Below are 22,519 nucleotides of genomic sequence, written 5' to 3'. Positions count from 1 at the left end.
TGGGAATAAGAGTAGAATAGAGAATACCAATTTCTAGCATATGTAGTTGATTTTCATTATCTATAGTACTTATGTCCTATAGAGTCACCAGAAACATTGAATTAGCAAATACTGAGCCACTGCTTCTAGGGGAAATACAAGGTTAGGTTCCTGTGAGCCTCTGATTATCACATTTTTGACAGTTGATCAATACATAGCTTTGTTTTATGTGTGTTTCTATTTAAGGACACTTATTTAATATATATTGTTGATTCATTAACATTGAATCTCACGGCCAACAGCACTTAACTCATTCCTGAATGAAACTTATCTAACACATATATTTTTTCTGTAAGGCCCATCGCAGCCTTCTTGCACTTAGGTACACTAGAGAGCACTTCTGCACTATGTTTGGGGGCAATTTTAAACACCCACAAAATCACCAACAAAGCATTCAAAAATGTGAAAAATGTGTCACTAAATAGGGAACAAGAACACTTGTTCACAGTGTAAGAGCTGATAAGAAAGCAGAGCAGCACCGTGTTCAGCCTCATCTGCTGAAGTGTGTGTAGGGTGATTCAGGTTTCTGCTGCTGTACACATGTCCACAAATGACTGCGAACGTGCTGTGAGTATTGATTTCAAATAAATTTCATCAGATAGGTGTATTTGCAGAAATGGAATCTTCAAATTAATGAGGATCAGCTATATTCTCATTTATTGATTTTCTCATGCCCATTGCTGCATTCTCTTAAATGAAAAGAACTTCTGGAGGTATGCAGATTTGCCAGAAGTTAGAAGAGGAGATGCTGGAAGTTAGAAAAACATTGGCACAAAGTATGAGCGAATACCTTATCATTCATATCTGAGAGACATTCAAGACTGTATTTTCTATGGGAATGAATGTAAATTAATATTTGAATTATTTATTTTATGCACATAGTAAGAGTATTAATTTTTTTACATTTTTAAATATTAGTATTCAAAGTGGCATTAAAATATGACTTCTATATTTGTATCCAGCTAACAGTGCAGAGTGCAATTAAATAGAATTGACACTAGATGGCTCTCGCAGATCACTTGAGAGCTGCTTGGTACTTGGCGAACAAAGGTACTTGTTAAATTGTTACAGAAAATAAAAATAAATAAATAATAAATGTTATAGAATAAAATCCATGAGGATATATCCTGTTTAGCCCCTCCTTATACCCTGGTATCACCTAGCAGATTACTTATAGTACAGTTCATTTTTAATTGTAGGCACACTATAGATATTTATTTAATTTAATTGGGAAAAATAATAAGTAATGTGGCGTAAGATTGAGCATATAGATGGGTCAGTATGACAGAGTGGCTAAGAGTTTGAGCTTTTGGAGTTTCAGAAATCAGTTTGAATTCCAGCTCTGTATTTTTGGGCAAGTAACAATCTTTCTGAGCCCAAGTTTCTTCATCTATCAAGTGGGGATAATATTAATGTATTAGTTACCTATTGCTATGTAACAAATTACCCCAAAATTTAGCAGATGAAGACAGCAAACATTATCTCACACATTTCTGAAAGTTATGAATCTGGGAGTAGCTTAGCTGCATGGTTCTCAGGATCTCTCATGAAGGTGTAGTCAAGCTGTTGGCTAGAGCTGCAGTCATATGAGGGCTTCAGCTAGGGTTGGAGGATCTATTTTCCAAGCTCACTCACATGGCTGCTGGCAAGATGCCTCAGTTCCTCATTACTGGAACCTTTCTATAGAGCTGTCATGACATGGCAGCTGGCTTTTCCCAGAGTGGATGATCTGAGAGAAAGTGAACAACCAAGATGGAAACCACGATGTCTTTTATAACCTAGTCTCAGAAGTGACATGCCATTACTTCTGCCACATTCTGTTGATAACACAGACCAATCCTGGAATAATATTGTAGGGGACTACAGAAAGGTGTGAATACCAGGACCCAGATGTTAGGGGACCATCGTGGAGGCTGCTTATTGCAAACAATATCTACCTCCTCAGGTTATTAGGGGTGGGTAGTAGGTGACAATGCACATAAAGTAGTTAGCACTGTGCTTGGCACATGGTAACTGTTACTATCTTTAATAATGCTTGGAGAATGTAAAAATATCAATACCTTCTCAAATGTATTTAATGGAACCAGAAACTATCCACAGTTGCTTAAAAGGAAGGTGCCTGTAGAGAGCTAGTTTGTTCCTCTTGCTTTAAGTATTTTGTTACATTATGTTTACTGTAGAAGAATGAGTCCCAGTGTATCACTATTTCTGCTGCTGGCTAATCTCATGCCTTTCATGTTGATTTTTAGTAACTTAGTTTACAGAGGCTCAGCTATTCTTACCTTGCCTGTCCCCACCCCTGCTCATTTTCAGAAAGCATCCTATTTGCAACCTATAGTCCCCTATCACTGTTTCTAATTCTGAGGCTTTCACATTGGGTTGAGTAACAAAAAGATGCTAAATAAGGTTTGAAGAGTTGTCTCGAGAACCCTAAAGTGTAAACTGGTATTTTGAACAAACTGTGAGGACTCTGGGACTTACTACCAATTATAGCTCTTCATTTACTCAGAAAACTTGTATTGAGTACCTACTGTGTACTCGGTACCAATATATTAGTACAATATTAGGGTCTTGAGATGCAGAGGTAATAGACATGTGCTCTCGAGGAAGTTTACAAACTCGTGTAGAAGAATATGAGACAGCAATTTTAATATTGTGTGATTAATGCACAACACAGACTGCTTTGGGAGCGCAGAGGAGGAACAGCCCACACATGGGAGCTCAGAGAAGGTTTCCCACAAGAGCCAATGTGAAACTGAATCTTAGAGAAATCAGCCAGATGATGAAGTGTGAGAAGCACATTCCAGTTTATTCATTTACTTATTCAGAAAATATTTTTTGAGTGCTTGCTCTGCTCTAAGCATAGTCTAGGTGGTAGGAATATAAAACCTGGTAAGGCCTTATCCATAATGAATTTTTTCTGTAGTAGAGGTAGTAGAGAGAAGGCAAAAACATGCAATAAATTACTGTAGTTATTGTGAAGCAGTCTGTATGGGATGGGAGTACAGGTCAGTTGTAACTGGGGAGGGCAATCAAGAAAGACTTCATGTGTGAGGAGCTAACTTGAAATGAGTTCTCAATGATGAATAGATGTTTGCTGTGTAGTAAGTGTAAGAGAAACCTCCAAGGTAGAATATGCAATGAGACAAGGGGATAAAGTAAAAAAAAACCAAAACAGTGAAACTTAAGCGGGGAAATGTAAGTACTTTATCAGTGAATTAGACTTTAGGATGCAATGGGATTGGAACAGTAGCAGAAAGCAGGTGGATATAGATAATAATATCAAGTGGTTTTTCGATTTACTCTAAGACAGTAGAGATTCGTTTGTGTGCAAAACAGAAAGTAATTCCAATCTTACTTTATATTTATGCCCATGGAAAATTCAGTCTTGAATTTCTGTCAATTCTGAATGTTTTGTGATATTCACAGATCCATTAAAGATTGTATGTAAATGAGTGACATGATCATATTTGCCTTTTATTTAGCAAGATCATGTGAGGTGCAGTGTGTTGGATAGATTGCAGAGGATTAAGACTGGAGGCAAGGAGCCTCTGGCTTAGACAGTTATTAAAGTAAACCTGGTGAGACATTATTCAGCAGCGAAGAAATATGAAAAGGGAGACTTGAGAGACATTTGAGGAGGAGAGTGGACAAGACTTAGTTGAATATGAGAGGTGCAAAAGAAGGGAGGGTCTAAGGTGACTCCAGGTTTTTGGCTAGAATGATTGGGTAGATGGTATTTCCATTCACTGAGGGAGGGAGGGATTCTGGAGGAAAGACAGAATTAGGAGGAAATAAGAATGAGTGGGGTTTCATCTATGTGGAATTTGAGGTACCTTTGGGTTTCATACAAATGGCATAATTTATTAGACAGGCAAGAACCAAAGCTGCTGCTGGCACTGGCAATTCAAGCAGACTTAGTCTTCTCTGAAAGTCTACCATGGTTGCTTTTTCAAAGCAGTAAGATTCTAGAAAAGTAAAATTAGGGATTTTAAATTATGGTTAATTAAATTTGTCTTGAATGGAATAATACTTTAAGTGTCTCTCTTACAAAGGGCTAACTAGCGTACATTACACTCAATGAGCATACTTTTTAGAAGTGACACATCAAGTTCAACATTGTTGTGATTGCTGTCATGGAATCCTTTCCTGATCCCTTATCACTGGGTTAGGTACCGTAAAATATGCTCTCTGTGTAGTCCTCTAATGTCGCCTGCCTAATGTTGCTCTTATCACACTGATTTGTAATCTCACTTGAAAATGGAGACTTTATCTTGTCCACTATCATAGCCCTGTCATCTAGCAGAGTATGTAGCATAGTCAGTAAATATAGGTTAAGTGACAGGGTGTCATATGAGCTGAAAGCTATTATGCACTTTTAAAGCTTTTGGGAGATGTTTGATTATACACTTTCTTTGTTTCTATATTTAATTTTTTTCTTCTTTTTCACAATCTACCTTGTGTCCTTTTTTTTTTTTTTTTTTGCGGTACGCAGGCCTCTCACTGTTGTGGCCTCTCCCGTTGCGGAGTACAGGCTCCGGACACGCAGGCTCAGCGCCCATGGCTCACGGGCCCAGCCGCTCTGCGGCATGTGGGATCTTCCCGGACTGGGGCACAAACCTGTGTCCCCTGCATCGGCAGGCGGACTCTCAACCACTGCGCCACCAGGGAAGCCCCCTTGTGTCCTTTTCAATTAACTTTTTTCTTTACACCCATACATCAGCCACATATCATTTTACATAAAAATAAAATACGATACGATTATATCATATATTACTTTAAGTTATAGAATTTTTTTGAGTGCTCTTCATCTACCCCTCCTCCTCACATTTTCTCCTGTCCCACTTTATGCCTTAACTCGTGTTAAGATTCTGGTATGTAACCTTCCTGGTTTTTTCCCTTATGCATATATAATAATTATATACACACACACATACAGTATACATGATAGGTACATACGATGTGTGTGTATTTGTTATTATTTTACAAGTTGAAATTGTGTCATGCACACTCACCTGCATTTTGTTTTCACCCAGTAAACCCTGCAGAAATTACTCAAGGCCAAGTAGTAGTGCTTAAATTCATCTTTTTATTGACTTTTTATCCACTTTTAGTATGGATTTCCGATAATGTATTCAATCATTGCTCTGTTGATGAATATTTACTTTATTATCATTTCGCCCCTACTATAAACAGTGCTAAAGTAAATATTCACACATGTGTATCCTAACATATTGCTGCATTTTATATTTAGGGAATAGTTTCCCAGAAGTAGTTACTGGGCCCAGGGGAAAATATATTTAAAAATAAAATAGATATACCAAGTTGCTGTCTTAAAATTTTAAACTAATTTATTTTTATTAGTAATATATTACAACCTTCCCTCTATATCCCTTCCAGAAATTGTGTTTACTACTATTTTTATTTTTGTCAGTTAAAGTATAAAGATATGGCTGACTACTGCTGAGTTTATGTTTGTTGGCTATTTGTATTTGCTCTTCTGTGAATTACCTACTTAAGTTTTTCCCCCATCTGTTAGGTTCTAAGTTTTTCTTGTAACTTTGTAAGAACTATTTCTGTATTTTAGATATTTTCTATCATCTGTATTGCAAATGTCTTTTCCCAAATTTGTACTTTGTTCATTGACATTATTTATATTCTTTTCCATATAATTTAAAAAATTTTATAGAATTATTTACATCGTTTATACTTCCTGTGTTTTCATCACATGGTTAGGTTTCCCCCAATACAAGCTTATACCTGTAGTCTCAGATTCTTTTTGCAAGTTCATTATTTAGTATATATTTATATTTAAGTCTATCTGGAATTTATTTTTGCAAGTGGTGTAAGGTAGAAGTTCAATTTGATTTTCTTCCAGATAAGTAGTCAGTTGTGCCAATTATCATGTATCTTTTTCCTACTGAATTAAAATATCAACCAATTTGTATATTAAATTCTCATAGATCTAGGAATTTTTTTTTCTCGATTCTTTATTCTAAGTATTCTAGATTCCTTAGGATCTAAAACACATTGGAATACTGTGTCTTTATGGTACATTCTGTTATCTGATAGGACAAGTTTACTTTTTAAAATAAATTTTCCTGGGGCTTCCCTGGTGGCTCAGTGGTTGAGAGTCCGCCTGCCGATGCAGGGGACATGGGTTCGTGCCCCGGTCCGGGAGGATCCCACATGCCGCGGAGCGGCTGGGCCCGTGAGCCATGGCCGCTGAGCCTGCGCATCCGGAGCCGGTGCTCCGCAATGGGAGAGGCCATAACACTGAGAGGCCCGTGTACCACAAAAAAAAAAAAAAAAAATGTCCTGCTTTTCTTGACAATTCTCAGGCATTTATCCTTCCATATAAACTCTAAAATTATGTTTTTCAATTAAAAATCACCCTGATTGGAATTGTGCTAATTTATGTATTAATATTGGAAGAATTGACATTTTTATATGTATGTATAAAAATACATTTTATGTATTTTACTATTTGTCCAGATCTTGTTTTGTGCTCTTCAATAAGATTTCATAATTTTCTTCATTTTCTTCTTCTATACCTTTCTTAATTATTTTACAGTTCTGGTCACTATAGTAAAAGATTATTTTTCTATTTCTAAGTGCATATTGCATAATATAGAGAGAAACCAATGACTTTTGTATATTTTTTTAGTATCCAGTCATAGTACCAAATTGTCTTATTACATCTAATAAAATTATTTTTCCTCACTAGGGACTCCAGGGCTTTCTAGGTATATAATCATATATAATCAGTACAAAAAGTTTTTATGTATGTATGAATTCTTTTATCTTAATTCATTTGCCAGTCTTAAGAAAATGTAGGAAAAGTGACATAGGAATAGAAAAAGCCATATCAGAATATAAAAAGGCCAATGTGAGGCTTGGAACAATGGTTGCTCTAAATGATGCATGTTATTACAATTATTTAAATTAATCTTATAAATAAAATGAGAATAAAACAGGTAATAATTTTGAGAAATTGTTTTGTGTAGATCAAATTCTGAAAAGGTAAAACTTAAAAGTCAGTGTATGTATTCTGCTTTATGTAAAACCCACCTAAAAATATAGATTAACATAAAAAAACCAGAGAGTGCTTATTTGCTAAACCTAAGAAATTGTCAACATACTGCTTTTAAATAGAAAATACCTGTGGGGTCTTTAAAATGTCATTTCATTTAAAACAATTTATGTATAGTGCTTCAGGTCTATTTCTACTGATTAAAATGAGACTGCATTGTGCTATATTTAAAAGGTGACCATTAATTAGGAAAAACAATTTTCTTAGAAATAATTTAGCAAGAATGTGAAATAAGGAACAGTGACTAGGAGTTGAAAGATGAGGATTTTAGTTCCTTTTCACCTCTTAGCTCTGATATTTTGACAGTTAACTTCCCTGAGCCTTACAGTGAAAGACAGTTATAAAACTATCGGATCCTCCTGCCTTACAGAATGATTGTGAGGTTCAAGTTAAATGAGATATTATATGTGAAAGTGCTTGGAGTATAAAATGTAATGTAAATGTACAGTGATATTAGTAGATAAATATTTATCTCTGCTCTTATTGTCTTCTTTTTATTGATTTCATTGAGATGCCATTTGGTTGAGGAAAAGAGGAGCTTGATCTTTTGAAGAAAAATACCAGAACAGAACTAAGCAATACCAACATTTTCTAGTCAGGAAATTGCCCCTTGATTTAAGATTACATTTTAGATGGAAAGTATTCTATTGACTCTTATTGATAAAAAAAGTAATCTGGAGTGTTAGGAGTTGGTGTGTAGGAGTGAGTGTTGGGTGTGGACTGCGTGAACGGCTTGCTGATTGGAACCTTAGAATAGTCCATAGATTTGTTTGAACATAGGTACTTTTTGCATTCTCTATGAGCTTTGGATTTAATTGCAGTGAAGGCTTGGTGACACGTATTTTCTGTTGAAGTACTTCTAATTCAGCAGGTAAGAAATATTGGTAATTTTAGCCAATTTTTCTTTTTCTAAGAAATAATTTAACTTTTTGTTTACATACTTGATAACAGATGATATTTATGAAGATTTATGTGCTAGTCATGGTCCAATGAGTTTGGGAGAATTGGAGTTGCAGCCAGATCCTCAGCTTGCCCTTCCCACAAAACTTCTGACAACACAAGAAGATGATGTTAAATTATCAGTAGCAGCTGAAGATTTTCCTCAGGTACCCAATTAATAGCACTTGTACTTTACTTAAATCAGAATGGTAACAATATTGCCTTAGCATAGAACACTGTCAAGAGCACAGTCTTTGGAGTCAGACAGCCTCAAATCATGCCTCCTTTTTTCACTAACTCAAGCCTGGCTATAGATCTTAGCTCATCCAATCTCTAGCTGTGACCTTGAATACATACTTAGCCTTTTCCTAAGCCTTAATTTCCTCATCTTTAAATTAAAGATTAAAATAATGTATGTAAAAATGCCTATTACCAAGTTAGATAGCTATTATCATTTACACCTCTATATTCCCCTGCAATATCTAGTTTAGTAGTTTGTGCATAATAGGTACTCAATAAAAATTTATTCTTTTAAAATTTGTGAAGTGTGTTACCGTGAAAGTATGAGATATTTCATACTGAGTTAAGCCAATGACCCATGCAATCTTGTGTACTGAAAAAATAGGATAATTACTCTCCAAGGTGTAAAAAAAAATGCTCATGTTAAATTAAATACAGTTTTTTAATCTGTGTAATCTCACTGTAGATCAATTTATTCAATAAATAGTCATCATGGTATGGTATTGTGTTGCATTGCATGGTGTTGAGGGTGAAAGCCAAAAGTATATAAAATAAAGATTGCTTATGGAACACACTATTATGTAGGGTTCAGTATTAATAACCTGTGACCAAGCAAAGATCAGGAAAAAACTAGTCATGAATAAATATCTGTTAATTAATTCTGTAATAAAAGAAAAATTGTTTGTGACCTTGGGTTAGGCAAAAATGACACCAATAACACTATCCATGAAAGAAAAAAAATTAATAAACTGGTCTTATCAAAAACAAGAATATCTGCTCTTCAAAACACACTGTTAAAAGAATGAAAAGACAAGCTACAGATCGGGAGAAGATATTTGCAAATCACTTATCTGGTAACAGGCTTATATGCAGGATATATAAGGAACTCACAGAATACGATGTTAAGAAAACAAACAATCCAATTAAAAAATGGATAAAATCTTTGGACAGATACCTTACCCAAAGAAGATATACTGATGGCAAGTGAGCACATAAAAAGATTCTCAACATCGGTAATCGTTAGGGAAATGCTAATTAAAACCACAAGGAAATACTACTACACAGGCATTAGAACATCTCAAATTAAAAAGACTAACATGCCAAGTTTTGGCGAGGGTGTGGAGCACTTAAACTCTCATATGCTGCTGGCTGGGAATGTAAAATGATTCAACCACTTTGGAAAAGAGTTTGGCAATTTCTTTAAAAAGTATTGATAAAATGTACACCTACCATATGACCCAGACATTTCACTCCTAGGTATTTATTTACCCAAGAGAAACTACCACATATGTCTAAGCAAAGGCTTGCACATGAATGTTCATAGCAACTTTATTGGTAGTAGCCCCAAACTGGAAACAACATAAATATTCATCAATTGCTGAATGTACAAGTTGTGGCATATCTATAAGATGGAATACTACTTAGCAATAAAAAGCTGCGGATGGACTTCCCTGGTGGCACAGTGGTTAAGAGTCTGCCTGCTAATGTAGGGGACACGGGTTCGAGCCCTGGTCCGGGAAGATCCCACATGCCATGGAGCAACTAAGCCCGTGCACCACAACTACTGAGCCTGTGCTCTAGAGCCCACGAGCCACAACTACTGAGCCCGTGTGCCACAACTACTGAAGCCCGCACACCTAGAGCCAGTGCTCCGCAACAAGAGAAGCCACTGCAATGAGAAGCCCATGCACCACAACGAAGAGTAGCCCCTGCTCGACACAACTAGAGAAAGCCCACACACAGTGGCAAAGACCCAACACAGCCAAAAATAAATAAATAAATTTATTAAAAAAGAAAAAAGCCATGGACTACTGATACATACAGTGACATGGACGATTCTCACAAAAGTTGTGTTGAGGGGAAAAAGCCAGAACCCCCACTCCCCCAAAATAGTGCATACCTTACGATTCCACTTACATGACATTCTAGAAAATGCAAACTAATCTATAGTTATAGGAGGGAATTCAGGTTATTTTGAGCTTGGTGGATATGTTCATCGTATTATCTTGACTGTGATGATGGCTTCATGGGTATATACATATGTCAAAACTTAACAAATGATAACACTTTAAATACATGCAGATTATTGTCTATCAGTTATACCTCAATAAAGATATTCTAAAAAATAAAAGAAAGATTGCTCTCCTTTAATTATTGGCCTGTTTTAAAATAAAACTGCAAGGTGTTACCAGAAGAACGGCTTCAAAAAAATTCATTTGTTAGATTTCTTTTATTAACAGAGAAATATGGCTAGTACTAATACTAGCACACACTTGTTTATAGGGCTTACTCTGCCAGAGGCTGTTCTAAGTTCATTATGTATTAACTCATTTGATCCTTTTAACAACCTACTGAGGTAGTTATTATTATTATCATCCCCATTTGATGAATGAGAAAATAGAGGTATTGGGGGGTTAAGTAACTTAACCCAAGGTCAAAGCTACATAATGACTTAGCCAAATTTGAACATGAGCAGTTTAGCTCCACAATACTCAGCTCTTAATCCCTGTGGTTAAGGAAGGGAGGAAGTAGGAAGGTTCTAAATTGAAGCAGCACAAAAGAGTCATAGTACCCATCTTAGAAATACACACCAAAATAATATTTCCTTCAGGGAAGAAACCTATATGACTAATGGCTCTAAACTTAGAAGACCAGAGGTGAGGCTAGTTGTTATTATTGCAGACTAAAGCTACTCATTTTTATCTGTAGATAAATAAGTACCTGCCAGAACTGGAGTGGTTACATTTGAGTCCATGTGGACAGGTGTTTCAGATTCTCCTCTGCTTGTATCTGTTGTTAAGAGTTCAGAGATACCTTTTTAGGTTCCTGTCAAATTATATCTGACAGTTGTTTTCAGAGACTCATTCATAATTAGGCTCATAAAACAGGAAAGGGGAGAAAGAAAATGGCTAAAGTCATCCCAATTTGTAATGTGTGATTGTGAAGGAATTTGTGACTACTGTAAATTTCAAATTTCGTTAGGTGGTAGTAAGGAAGAGAGATGATGGGGCTTATGGTAGAGTGTACTTTTCTTGAATGGCAAAGGAGGGTAACAATACCTACTCAACACTTGGGAGAATTCAGTGATGTTATTATATATAAAAGCTCTTTGAAAATTGCAGTACATTATGCAGATTTTCATTTTATGCAAAAATGGTTATATGGAAGTGCTTACAGTCAAATTAAGTTTTTATCCTGTCTAAATCCATCATGTATGTATCTAGAATAGTTGGTTTATAAGTAGCTCTGAATTCTCTAGGAAAAATAGAAATGATTTGAATATCTGAAATCTGTGTATATTACCCGAATCTTTTGAAAGATTTTATTTGCAATATCTTTTCTTTAGTAATATGTACTCCATCACCCATTTGGTAGTTAGAAAGCATGCATGATATCCAAATTTTATATAATAAACACCTAAATAATTTAATTGCTCAGATCTTTTTAAAGTAACTTAAAAAATAATATTATGACTTCATGTCTTAAATTCTTCAGTACCAACAAAAACAAGACCAAGATGTTAAGCAAGTTGAACACAAGCCAGTTCAAAGTCGTTTAATACGTGTAAGAAATAAATGTGATATTTCACTTTCACAGCAACAAGGTAAGATTTGTTTCCTTGTAATAATATAAGAGTTTGATATATGTTGTGAATTGAACACATATATAATGAGAATTCTTTTATATAAGTTTTATTCTTATTCTCTAGGAGTTTTTTTTGTTTTCTTTGATTTAGCCCTTTGGGATAAAGAATCTGGTATTGTATTTGAGTATATTTGTTAGTTCTCTTTACCAATAAACACTATTTCTAATGGATTTTAAAAACTCTTAGGTAGTATTTTTATTTTAATCTTACCTTTTGGTTCTTGTACAATTGAATGTCAGTGTCTTTTTATCTATGTATAAGTCTGTATCTGTATCATAGTTGTCTGTTTTAAATTATAATATAAAGGCAATGGTTATGGTTGTTAAGGAGCTTTGTAAAGGCTATTTATGTTGTGTGGCGATTTGATCAACAGGTACAAGTTAGAAAACAAAGAACTCATGTTAGATGCTGTCATATGAATGAACTTTTCTGTACTGCTTGATTACCAAAATTGTGTGGCTAAATGATTCTGCAGTCAGCATCCCGGCATTTGATGTTGTCTTTGTGTTTCTGCAAAGCTGTTGGCCTTGTGCTTAGTTTGCCTTCTTGCTTCTTTGTCATTTAAATTTTATATAACCTAAATTCTGAAATTTGGCAGTAGAAATTAAGATGTCTTCTGTTTAAAAACTTTCTGTCTACAGTCCAGGTAGAAGTATTAGGAGTATTTTGAGCAGTGGAATGTTTCTCTTCACTTTTGTAATTGTGTTTTTTTAATCTCATATATTGAATGCCAATATAATTACAAATGTAACTGTTGGGCAGTTTGGGGAGGACCTAAATGAGGAAGTGCTTAAGATTATGTTATATGAGGTTTAGGTTTTTACTTTTCTGCTTGTTTTCTGTTCCTTTCTTGCTCCAGCTTTTCAGAACTTTCCCCTCCTGACCACTTTTTAAAACCTAACAGTGGTATAGTAGTGTTAGTGTTATATCTTAAAATCCTGTGGAAAATTACCTGTAACACTTTCCTCATTGTGTTTAAAAATTAATCATGACAGTATATAGATATAAGCAAATGAATATTTCTAAGATAATATCAGGACTGACTTGATGTCCTTCTACTGAATTCTGTTACTATTCATGATGAATGACTGTATATTTAATTTAGTTTTTTTTTTAAATTATAATTTCTTAAAATTATAAATGAATTTTGTCTCCTTGGAGGATGTTGTGTGATCATTTTTCTCACCTGATAGGAAAATATCTTTGGTAAGATTTTAAGGGTAAATACCTCTCTTTAGGAAAGTGGCATTGTTTTCAGTTTCACATATATGAATGTCTGACCACAAGATGGCAATATTTAAATTTTTGTTGACTTACAACGTCATTAAATAATAGTGTGCAGTTAACATTTAATGTCAGTAAAAATCATAATAAAAATAAAAGAAACCAATGTGTTAGCTAGTAGGAGGAAGTTTTATTTAGAAAGAATCTAGAACAGTTGGATTTAATATGTGTAAAAATTATTTTCATTTAATTTTACATGCAATACAGAAGCTAGGAGAGCCGCAGGCCTATGTCAGTTTTAACCAAGATAAATAAATACCCAGTGGGCTATAGATAAAACATTTTAAATAGGAGCCAAGTGTTTCACTCTATAATTGATACATATCTCCATACTAAATATTTTTTGAATGAATACAATACCCTTGGCAAATATAGTCAGTTATGACTTTTTCCCCTATAAATTTTGTGGATTTAATTTTTTTCTCTGATGAAGCTCTGATACACTGCCAAATGTTTCAAAGAATAAGAGAGTCAGAGTGCCAAAATAATCCTCTAGGGCTTTCACAACTTTGAGTGACCTTGAAGGAATTCAATCCTATCATATACAAAGGGCTTGAAGATAATGAAGGAAATTCACCTTATCACAAGGGAATCAAAACCACATCTTTTCTGGAAGATAAATGCTTCTAAGAATACTTGAAGCCCAAATTATGGCTGTTTCAGGAAGAAGTATTATGTATTTCACTTTGAAATGCATAGTAGTTTAATATATGTATATAAAGAAATCAAGCCGTTTACTAGCAGTAGCAGTAGTTTAGTGATCATCCATTAAAAATTGACTGAAGGTATGGTAGGACATAGGTTCTAGCACTATGCTTCTGGGAGATCTTTAAAGTACTTGTCTCCTTCCTCTCCGCTTGATTATTACTTTCAGATTTTAATACAAAAGAGAGAAATTGAATTGAATTCTGAAAGATAATATCTGTTTCTTTTGGTGTTTAATTCATTGGGTATATTTTTGAGCACATGATACCACTTATCTGATTCTAAGTCCTGATTAATGTGTCTAACAGTTTTATAGTGAAAGCAACTTTTTAAGTAATTTAGTAAGTCAATAAAATTTTTTTCCCTTTCACTGTGCAGTTAACTTTCTTCAGTACAAATGAGAGACTAGTTTTCAATCCATTTATTTGTTATGAACCCAGGAACAATTAAATTCTATAAAGTGATGTATTAAAATAGCTCACTTTTAAAAATATTTTTCTTCTTTAGTTTTTCTCTTAAAATTTTAAGAACCGCATAATAAAGAATAATTAGAAAGTCAAATAGGCTATTCTATAATCAATGGGGGAAAATTAGAACATATGTTGTATGGTTAAATGCTAGGACAGATTAGTTGTCAACGTTGTTTGAAAACCACAGCATTCTTCAGTTTTCTTATTTGTAGATGAAATATGTTGCTCAGAAAATATGTATCAAAGTGCTAAAAGTAATTACTAATGTAATTGCACTAATTTATCAAAAGCAGGTTATATTTTTGTGGGAAATCACAATAGGTTTTTTTTGACATTATGTCCTGAGTTTAATTCCTAGCCATCGTAGCACCTTTTATACCTTAACATACAGTGATGTGACTTTAGATATGTGAGAATTAGGAAATTCAAAGCTTATATATATTTAGAAGCCATTTCTAACCGTATGTGCAAATGAAAATTTTTGCCTTTGTATTTGAAATATAACTAAATTATAATAGCTCAAAATTACAATTGATTTTAGTAATTTTAAAATCACAGTTAAAAGTTTTTTAAATTGATTTTTTTTCTCATAAAGTATGACAGTGATTTAAAAGCCATGTGTGTAGATCTCTGATAGGGAAGGGATGGGGCACAGAGTAATAAATCTGCCCAAAGTCCATGAATCCAAAGGTGTAATCTGAATAAATGTGTCTTTCACAAATCCATGCTATTATTGATTAATAAAATAGAAATTCACTTTAAAATGTTGCTGAATGTGGGCGTTCTGTTTCCACCTAGGAGGAGGAAAGTGGAGAGTGTCTCTTCTCCTAACTGTAATAAAATGTCAGATAAACTCTAAAATCATAACATTTCTTGAACCCATCAGAGGGCTTATGATGTACAGCAACTAAGTAGCCTGACGTCCACGGAAAGACAGACTCCTCCCGAGATATGAGACACAAGAACCCTGTCACTGTGCCAGAGCACAGTTACAGGAAGAGATACCAGGCACCATACAAACAGATAAGATGTATTTGACTAGACTTTTCTTTAATTTATTGCTAAAGGCCAAGCATAGAGCCATTGGTAGCTACTGATACAAAAGTGGTTGTATAGAGCCATTGGTAGCTACTGATACAAAAGTGGTTCACTCTCACTTGCAGTCCCTTCTCCACAGACCTCTAGAAACAGAAAGATTAGGAGACCGGAGAGATTCTTCTTCACTGGTGCAGGCCTGGAAGAGGAGAGTGGCCGCCACTGCCAGAAGGACTGAATTCTTTCCAGCATAACCCTGACACCAAAACCAGGCAAAGACATTACAGGAAAAGAAGATTATAAACCAATATCTCTCATGAACATAGACAGAAAATTCTTCTACAAAATATTACCAAATTGAATTGAAACTTCTTATTCTTCAAAATTCAGCTGCATTTTCCTGAGTCCTTACTGAACCTCCAATTGAAAATGGCTTATTCATCCTTAACCCCACCCTCCAGATCTTTGGTGCCCGGAACATAATCATAATCTTAACAATAGTTTCCATTTACTGAAGCCTTGCTAGGCACTTTATGCTATCTCATTTATTCCTCATAATACCATGCCACGCAGGTAGTGTGGCATTTATACGAGAAAGGGTAAGATTCATGAAGGTTAACTAATTTTCCCAACGCACACAGTTTAGCAAATGAAGGTGTGGAATTCAAGCCCATATCTACTTGAGGGCAAAGCTGATGCTCTTTTCCTTGTTTTATACCATTTTATTGAGTAAGCACTTAATAAATATTTGTGTGACTTAACAGTTTGTGGCAAGAGCTGCCTTTACCATCGCTGTATTCTCCAGACTGATTATTTAAAGTTTCAGAGAAAGTGATATATGGGATAGTTTTGTGGTTTATTTATTAAGATAGGTTTTCCTATTTATTTAATAGACCTTGTTTCCCAACATAGCACTGTGCTTAAATACAGTGCTTAAATACAGTCAATGTGTTCATTGAATTGAATTTGATAATTCATTCCATCATTTGCTTTTGACACCAAACAACGTTTAATGCTGTTATTTAGTAAAAAGGTACAAGGAAGAAGAAAAGGTGAAAAATGAGAATAGTTCCTTATAATCATTTTTCAGTTGAAACTTTTGAATGTAGACATGGTACAGACAGCCACGGTGGAATAATGTAAAGTCAGTTTTACTTTTCTAAAAGATTTTGTGATTTCTTTTGTAGTATAAAAATTGTTCGTTCTTTGAGGACATATTAGTTAAGCAAGGGGAAGGGGCAACCAAGCATATGCTAAAGGGTAGAGAAAGTTAAATCGGGTTACATGTTAGTCAGTGGGCAGTATTTTTTAACTCTAAATGAAAGAGAAATAGTGTGAGCATTCATTCACTCATTCTTTTCTTTAAATTGAGATATCGTAAAATTTTCCCTTTTATAGTGTACAGTTCAGTGATTTTTAATATTTTTAAAAAGTTATGGAAATTCCAGAAAATTTTCTTTGCTCTAAAAAGAAATCACATATTCATTAGTATTCATTCTCTATTCTCCCCTCCCCCCAGTTCCTGTCAACTGCTAGTCTACTTTCTATGTCTATGGATTGACCTATTTAGCACATTTTATGTAAATGGAATCATACAATATGTGGTTTTTGTGTCTAGCTTCTTCAACTTAACATGTTTTCAGGATTCATTCATGTAGCAGATGTCATTACTTCATTCCTGTTTATGGCTCAATAATGTTCCATTGTACATTTATTTTTAGGTCAGTGTTTTTAGCATCCTTTTTGTGTAAAGGACTGTAGAAGGTGCTTTGGAGCTAGAGAGATGGACAAAACATCTGCTCTCAAGGGATATGAAGAAGAAAGGGGGGCTTCCCTGGTGGCGCAGTGGTTGAGAGTCCGCCTGCCGGTGCAGGGGATGCAGGTTCGTGCCCCGGTCTGGGAGGATCCCATATGCCGCGGAGCAGCTGGGCCCGTGAGCCATGGCCGCTGAGCCTGCGCATCCGGAGCCTGTGCTCCGCAGCGGGAGAGGCCACAACAGTGAGAGGCCCGCGTACCAGAAAAAAAAAAAAAAAGAAGAAGAATAAAGGGGGTAGTTTGAGAAGAATAATTTCTTTAAAACACTGAGTCTCAGAAATAATTTGTTAGAATACTATGAAATTCAAAAAGACAAACATCTTTAGGTAATCATACTGTCAAATTGTCACTTTTTTCTTATAGTGCTGAAAAAATAAACACATGGCAGCAAGTGTGTTAGGTCAACTTGCTGATTGTCTTTATGTATATACATTTCTTATATTTTCTGAATGGATGGAGGTGGGAGCATAAACCATATGAGGAAAGACACTCTTCTGGCACATTAATGAATTTTTATCATAGATTATTATTTCAACTGTTTGTTCCTACAAGAAAGGATTTACACCTTTGATTTAAAAAATAGAAATATATACACACACACACACATATATATATATATATATATATATATATATAAAATCTAGGAGATAAATGTGCTTAACTAAGGCTATTCCCTAAAAATAAGCAAAATGCAAAGAGGATTGATAGGGAAAATCTATTTGAAAAGACACTGAAAATTATTCAAGGATTTCCATAACATTTTCGCTTGTTGGTGCTAAAGTGATTTCTTTTTCTATGTAAGAGTATTTTAATTGTGGAAATTATTTAATTTTCTTATTGTTGTAGAATTATTTATACACTGTGTATGGAGCATGTAGATTTTTCTCAAGTCTTTGATATTAAACCTGTCTCACCAAATACATATACCAGGATTGTTCTGAAGACTCACCAGTATTCCAGAAACCTCTGCAACCCTTTCATTGCTCTTAGCCAGATTTCCTGAAACCTGACTTTAAAGTTTTTATGCTATTTTTTTTAGAAACCAAATTGATGTAAAACATGATTTAAACTCTTCATTAAACTTAGTAGCCTTTTTATTCAACAGCCACTGAGCAAAATTTAACCTTCCAAAATAATCACAGAGGTAAGTGTAGATTTGATAATATCTTTATATTTTAATATCAATGAAATACTGAACTAGGAGTAAGAAGATCAGATGCTACCACTAATTAGAATTATGACTTTTGGTTCTGTTGAACTGGGGATGATGCCCCTGCTCCCAAGAACCAAAGGTCATAATTCTGATTAGTGGTAGCATCTGATCTTACTCCTAGTGTAGTAGTATTTCTATCATACTACACTGCCCTCCTCCAAGTAAAACTAACAACATTGACAAGTTAGTGTATTACAGATGCTTTTCTTCCAATCAACAGAATAATCATTTAAATTTTTTGTGATTTTAGTTTTATATAAATAAAATACAAATTAGATAGACTATTTCAACCACAATAACAATGGATTATTCTACTAACCCAGCTCTACCCTAAATAAAAGAGAAGCTGGATTATTTCAATTCAGAATGAATTAGAACAGAGAAGTAATATTTTTATACTTGTAGGATGCACTACTCCTGGATTGTTTGTTAGTCTCTAATACATTGTCTCTCAAACTTTGACTTAAGAATCTCTTGCATTTCTAATTTAAAATGCAGATCCCTGGCTTTACTGTGAGACTCTGATCGGTTGCCTGAGGTGGGGCCTGGGAATCTGAGTGTTAAACTAGCACCCCTGGTCATTCTGATGCAGAAGAAGAAGGACCACCCTTTGTGAAACATTGCTTAATGACTCCAGATGTTCATGCTGATGTCTGTTCTACTGTAGAATTTGAAGCACTACAGCATACAGCTTGTACTCTGGAGTCAGATTGCCTGGGTTCAAATCCTAACTCTGCTAGCTATTCACTAGCTGGTGACCTTGGGCAAGATACTTAACCTTTCTGTGCTTTTTTCATCTGTAATATGGTATCTCTTCCAGAAGGTTGATATCCTAGTGGAAGACAGGTAGTAGTGCACTTAGAATAGGACTTGACACATATTAAGAGCTGTGAAAATATTAGCTATTATTAGCGTGACTGTCTCCAGGACACCTCTCCTTTTTTGAATACCATGTTGTAATCAGCTCTTCTTTAACAGATAGTCGTTGAATCTATATTGGTTCTGAGCTTTAAGGACATTGGTGAGAAAATGCTAGAGATGGTACATGTTCCATATAGTGTTAGGGAGATAAAGTGACTTTCAACAAATTTTTTTACTCTTCAGTGCATATATTTAAGATAATTTATATTTATTAAACCTTGAGGACTTAAGGACATGGGGAGGGGGAAGGGTAAGCTGTGACAAATTGAGAGAGTGACATTGACATATATACACTACCAAATGTAAAATAGATAGCTAGTGGGAAGCAGCCGCATAGCACAGGGAGATCAGCTTGGTGCTTTGTGACCACCTAGAGGAGTGGGATAGGGAGGGTGGGAGGGAGACGTAAGAGAGAGGGGATATGGGGATATAAGTATATGTATAGCTGATTCACTTTGTTATACAGCAGAAACTAACAACAATGTAAAGCAATTATACTCCAATAAAGATGTTAAAAAAACAAAACAAAAACAAACAAACGAACAACACCTAGAATTCTTTTACAAAATTTTTAAATTGATTTGCATGTTGGAAAATTAAATATAGTGAAGCTTATTAACCAGGATGATTTCCAATCTATAATCCTATCTACTGGCAAGTGACTGTTTTGGTGAATTGCGTTCTGTCAGCAGTTCTCTCATTTTTTAATCCAAGAGAGAAACTGATAACTCAAGAGCTCAGTAATCATTTATGAGCTGTTGCATCCTGATTAAAAGTAAGGATTAAAATTAGGGGCAGTATTGGGTACACATAAAGGTATTAAAATGATTAAATTTCTTAGGGAAAAAACCCTGTAACTCTAATGGCAAAAGGCGATATAATTTCACTGTCATTCCTAGGAACCTTCCTCATGTGTTCTTGAAAAACATTTTTCACCGTTTTATTGTACTTACATATTTTATTTTATTAAATTAATACTTTATTTAAAGTTTCTTATCCATAATAATTTTGCTTTTTACCACTATTATCACTATTATTATTGATGTTATATAGAATAAGATTTTATTTATATAAAATGCCCTCAATTTTTGCCTTTGGGCTCAGCCTTTTCCCTATCCCCACTCCAAACAAAGTTCTAACATCATCTGGGTAGGCTTAATACTACTAGCTTTATTACAGAATCATTAAAACATTTTTTTAAGTGGGAAAAATCTCCCAAGATCATCTTTTGCTACAAAAAACAAATAACATTGGTGAAGTAAAAGGCATATTTTTAACCATGTAATTCATATGTAAACATGTAATTCAGGCCTAATGGCAGCTTTTGAAGACATGTTCTACCAAAGCAAACCTGTAGTGATTTAGAAGTGAAGTACAAATGAGAATCATAGACATTGTTTAGAGATGGGAGAGACAAATTAAAATTTAAGCTTAGGACTATGAAGTCTTCTAGGCAAGTTTTATTGATTTTGAACAGTGTTTATGATGTCTTTAAGAAGAAGAGATTCCAAGGGAATTGTCTTTAAACAGTTCTCATTGCTGGTCTAGGGAGAATTCAAGTTATTGACTCTCTTATTTCCCTTTTGTACATAGAGTGATCTCCTTTAAGGAATAGAAGAGATGAAGACCTGGACTTATATGATGTCATTCAGAAGTAGTAGGGTACTAATTAGCTGGAACTAAGTTCTCTAAGATGGCTTTTTTTTTTTTTTTTTTTTTTTTTTTTTGCCGTACGTGGGCCTCTCACTGTTGTGGCCTCTCCCGTTGCGGAGCACAGGCTCTGGATGCGCAGGCTCAGCGGCCATGGCTCACGGGCCCAGCCGCTCTGCGGCATGTGGGATCTTCCTGGACCGGGGCATGACCCTGTGTCCCCTGCATCGTCAGGCGGACTCTCAACCACTGTGCCACCAGGGAAGCCCTCAATTCTCTTTTAATATATGCTTTTGTTTTTCTAAATTCTACTCTTTCAAATGTGTTTCAAAAGTTCTACTCTTTCATTTATAACTACTCTAGCTTCAACTTCTTATGGCTTTACATTAATCCTTGCATTTTTTTCCCCTTTTGGGTTGAAGAAAGAGCTGTGCTTTTTAAAACCTCCTTAAAGGTAACTCTTCCACCTGCAGCCTTGATCCCATCTCATTTCTACTCTTGACAAAGGGAGAGGGAGAAAGATATAATCCTGAGAGAAGGAAAGAGTGCAGAGAAAGGAAGGGAGGGAATAGGAAGAAGGGAAAAGGTGGGGTTACATGAGATAGTAGAGGAGAAAGGGAAGGGGGAGAAGGGGAAAGAGCAGGGGTGCAGGGGAATGAGGTTGGAATAAGCAGGATCATTCATTCTTATCTACAGAATGAGGGCTGGGCTTGATGATTCTTCAGGTCAGTTGTGGCCATTCACATTTCATAATTCTATTTCTTCTCAACCCTCATCCTACTACACTTACCAGGATCTCCTAAGCTCCCCTCCGCCATGCCTTTCTCAGTGTCTTCACTTGGAACTGTACCCTCCCTTGCCCTCTTTCACCATCTTTCCATCCTAGAAACAAACATTCTTGGTCCACTTTGTGTCCCTGAAGGGCCCGTAGTATTTGGTATATACATCACTTTTAGCCCTTGCATCATACCTTGTAGGATTATTTTCTTATAGCCTCTCCTTCTCTAAAAAGTAAATTTCTTAGAGACAATGGCCTTGTTTCATTCATCTCTGCACCACCTGCTCTCTAGCACAGCACCCTAAATGGTAGGTTCCCAGTAAATGTTTATTGGATCAAATGTATTAGGTAGTCTTATTCTCCCATCTAGTGCAAGGGCCTTGTTAACAGTTTTCTTCCTTTTTCTATTCATTCTTGAGTAGTTGCTATGTGCTGGGTGCTGTTCCAAACCTTGGGGATACTGTGGTGAACATACTAGTTGAAATCCTTGCTTTCACAGAGCTTACATACTTGTGTACATCATAGAAAAAAGTAAATTAATTTACAGCAATTTCAGATGATGTTAAGTGTTGTGAAAAAACATAAAAGGTTTACAGAAGAATGCCAGGTGTCAACGGGCAAATGTGGAGTGACTACTAATGTTGGAAAGTCAGCATTTTGTAACCATCCTAGTAAAGATTAGATGGGGCAG

General features: G+C 35.2%; 1 protein-coding gene across 1 annotated transcript in view; it reads left to right on the top strand.

The window, feature by feature from the left end:
• KIAA0586 (KIAA0586 ortholog) overlaps window positions 1-22,519 on the top strand; it is a 105,973-nt gene that overhangs the window by 64,702 nt on the left and 18,752 nt on the right. The window contains exons 28-29 of the mRNA XM_060142018.1: window positions 8,084-8,238; window positions 11,807-11,915. Coding sequence (XP_059998001.1) covers window positions 8,084-8,238; window positions 11,807-11,915 — 264 coding nt within the window. The remainder of the gene's footprint in view (window positions 1-8,083; window positions 8,239-11,806; window positions 11,916-22,519) is intronic.

The sequence above is a fragment of the Lagenorhynchus albirostris genome, chromosome 1 (assembly GCF_949774975.1).
Source record: "Lagenorhynchus albirostris chromosome 1, mLagAlb1.1, whole genome shotgun sequence".
NCBI classification, from domain to species: domain Eukaryota; kingdom Metazoa; phylum Chordata; class Mammalia; order Artiodactyla; family Delphinidae; genus Lagenorhynchus; species Lagenorhynchus albirostris.
Note: the sequence above shows the minus strand (reverse complement) of the source record. Positions and strands in the feature narration are given on the sequence as shown.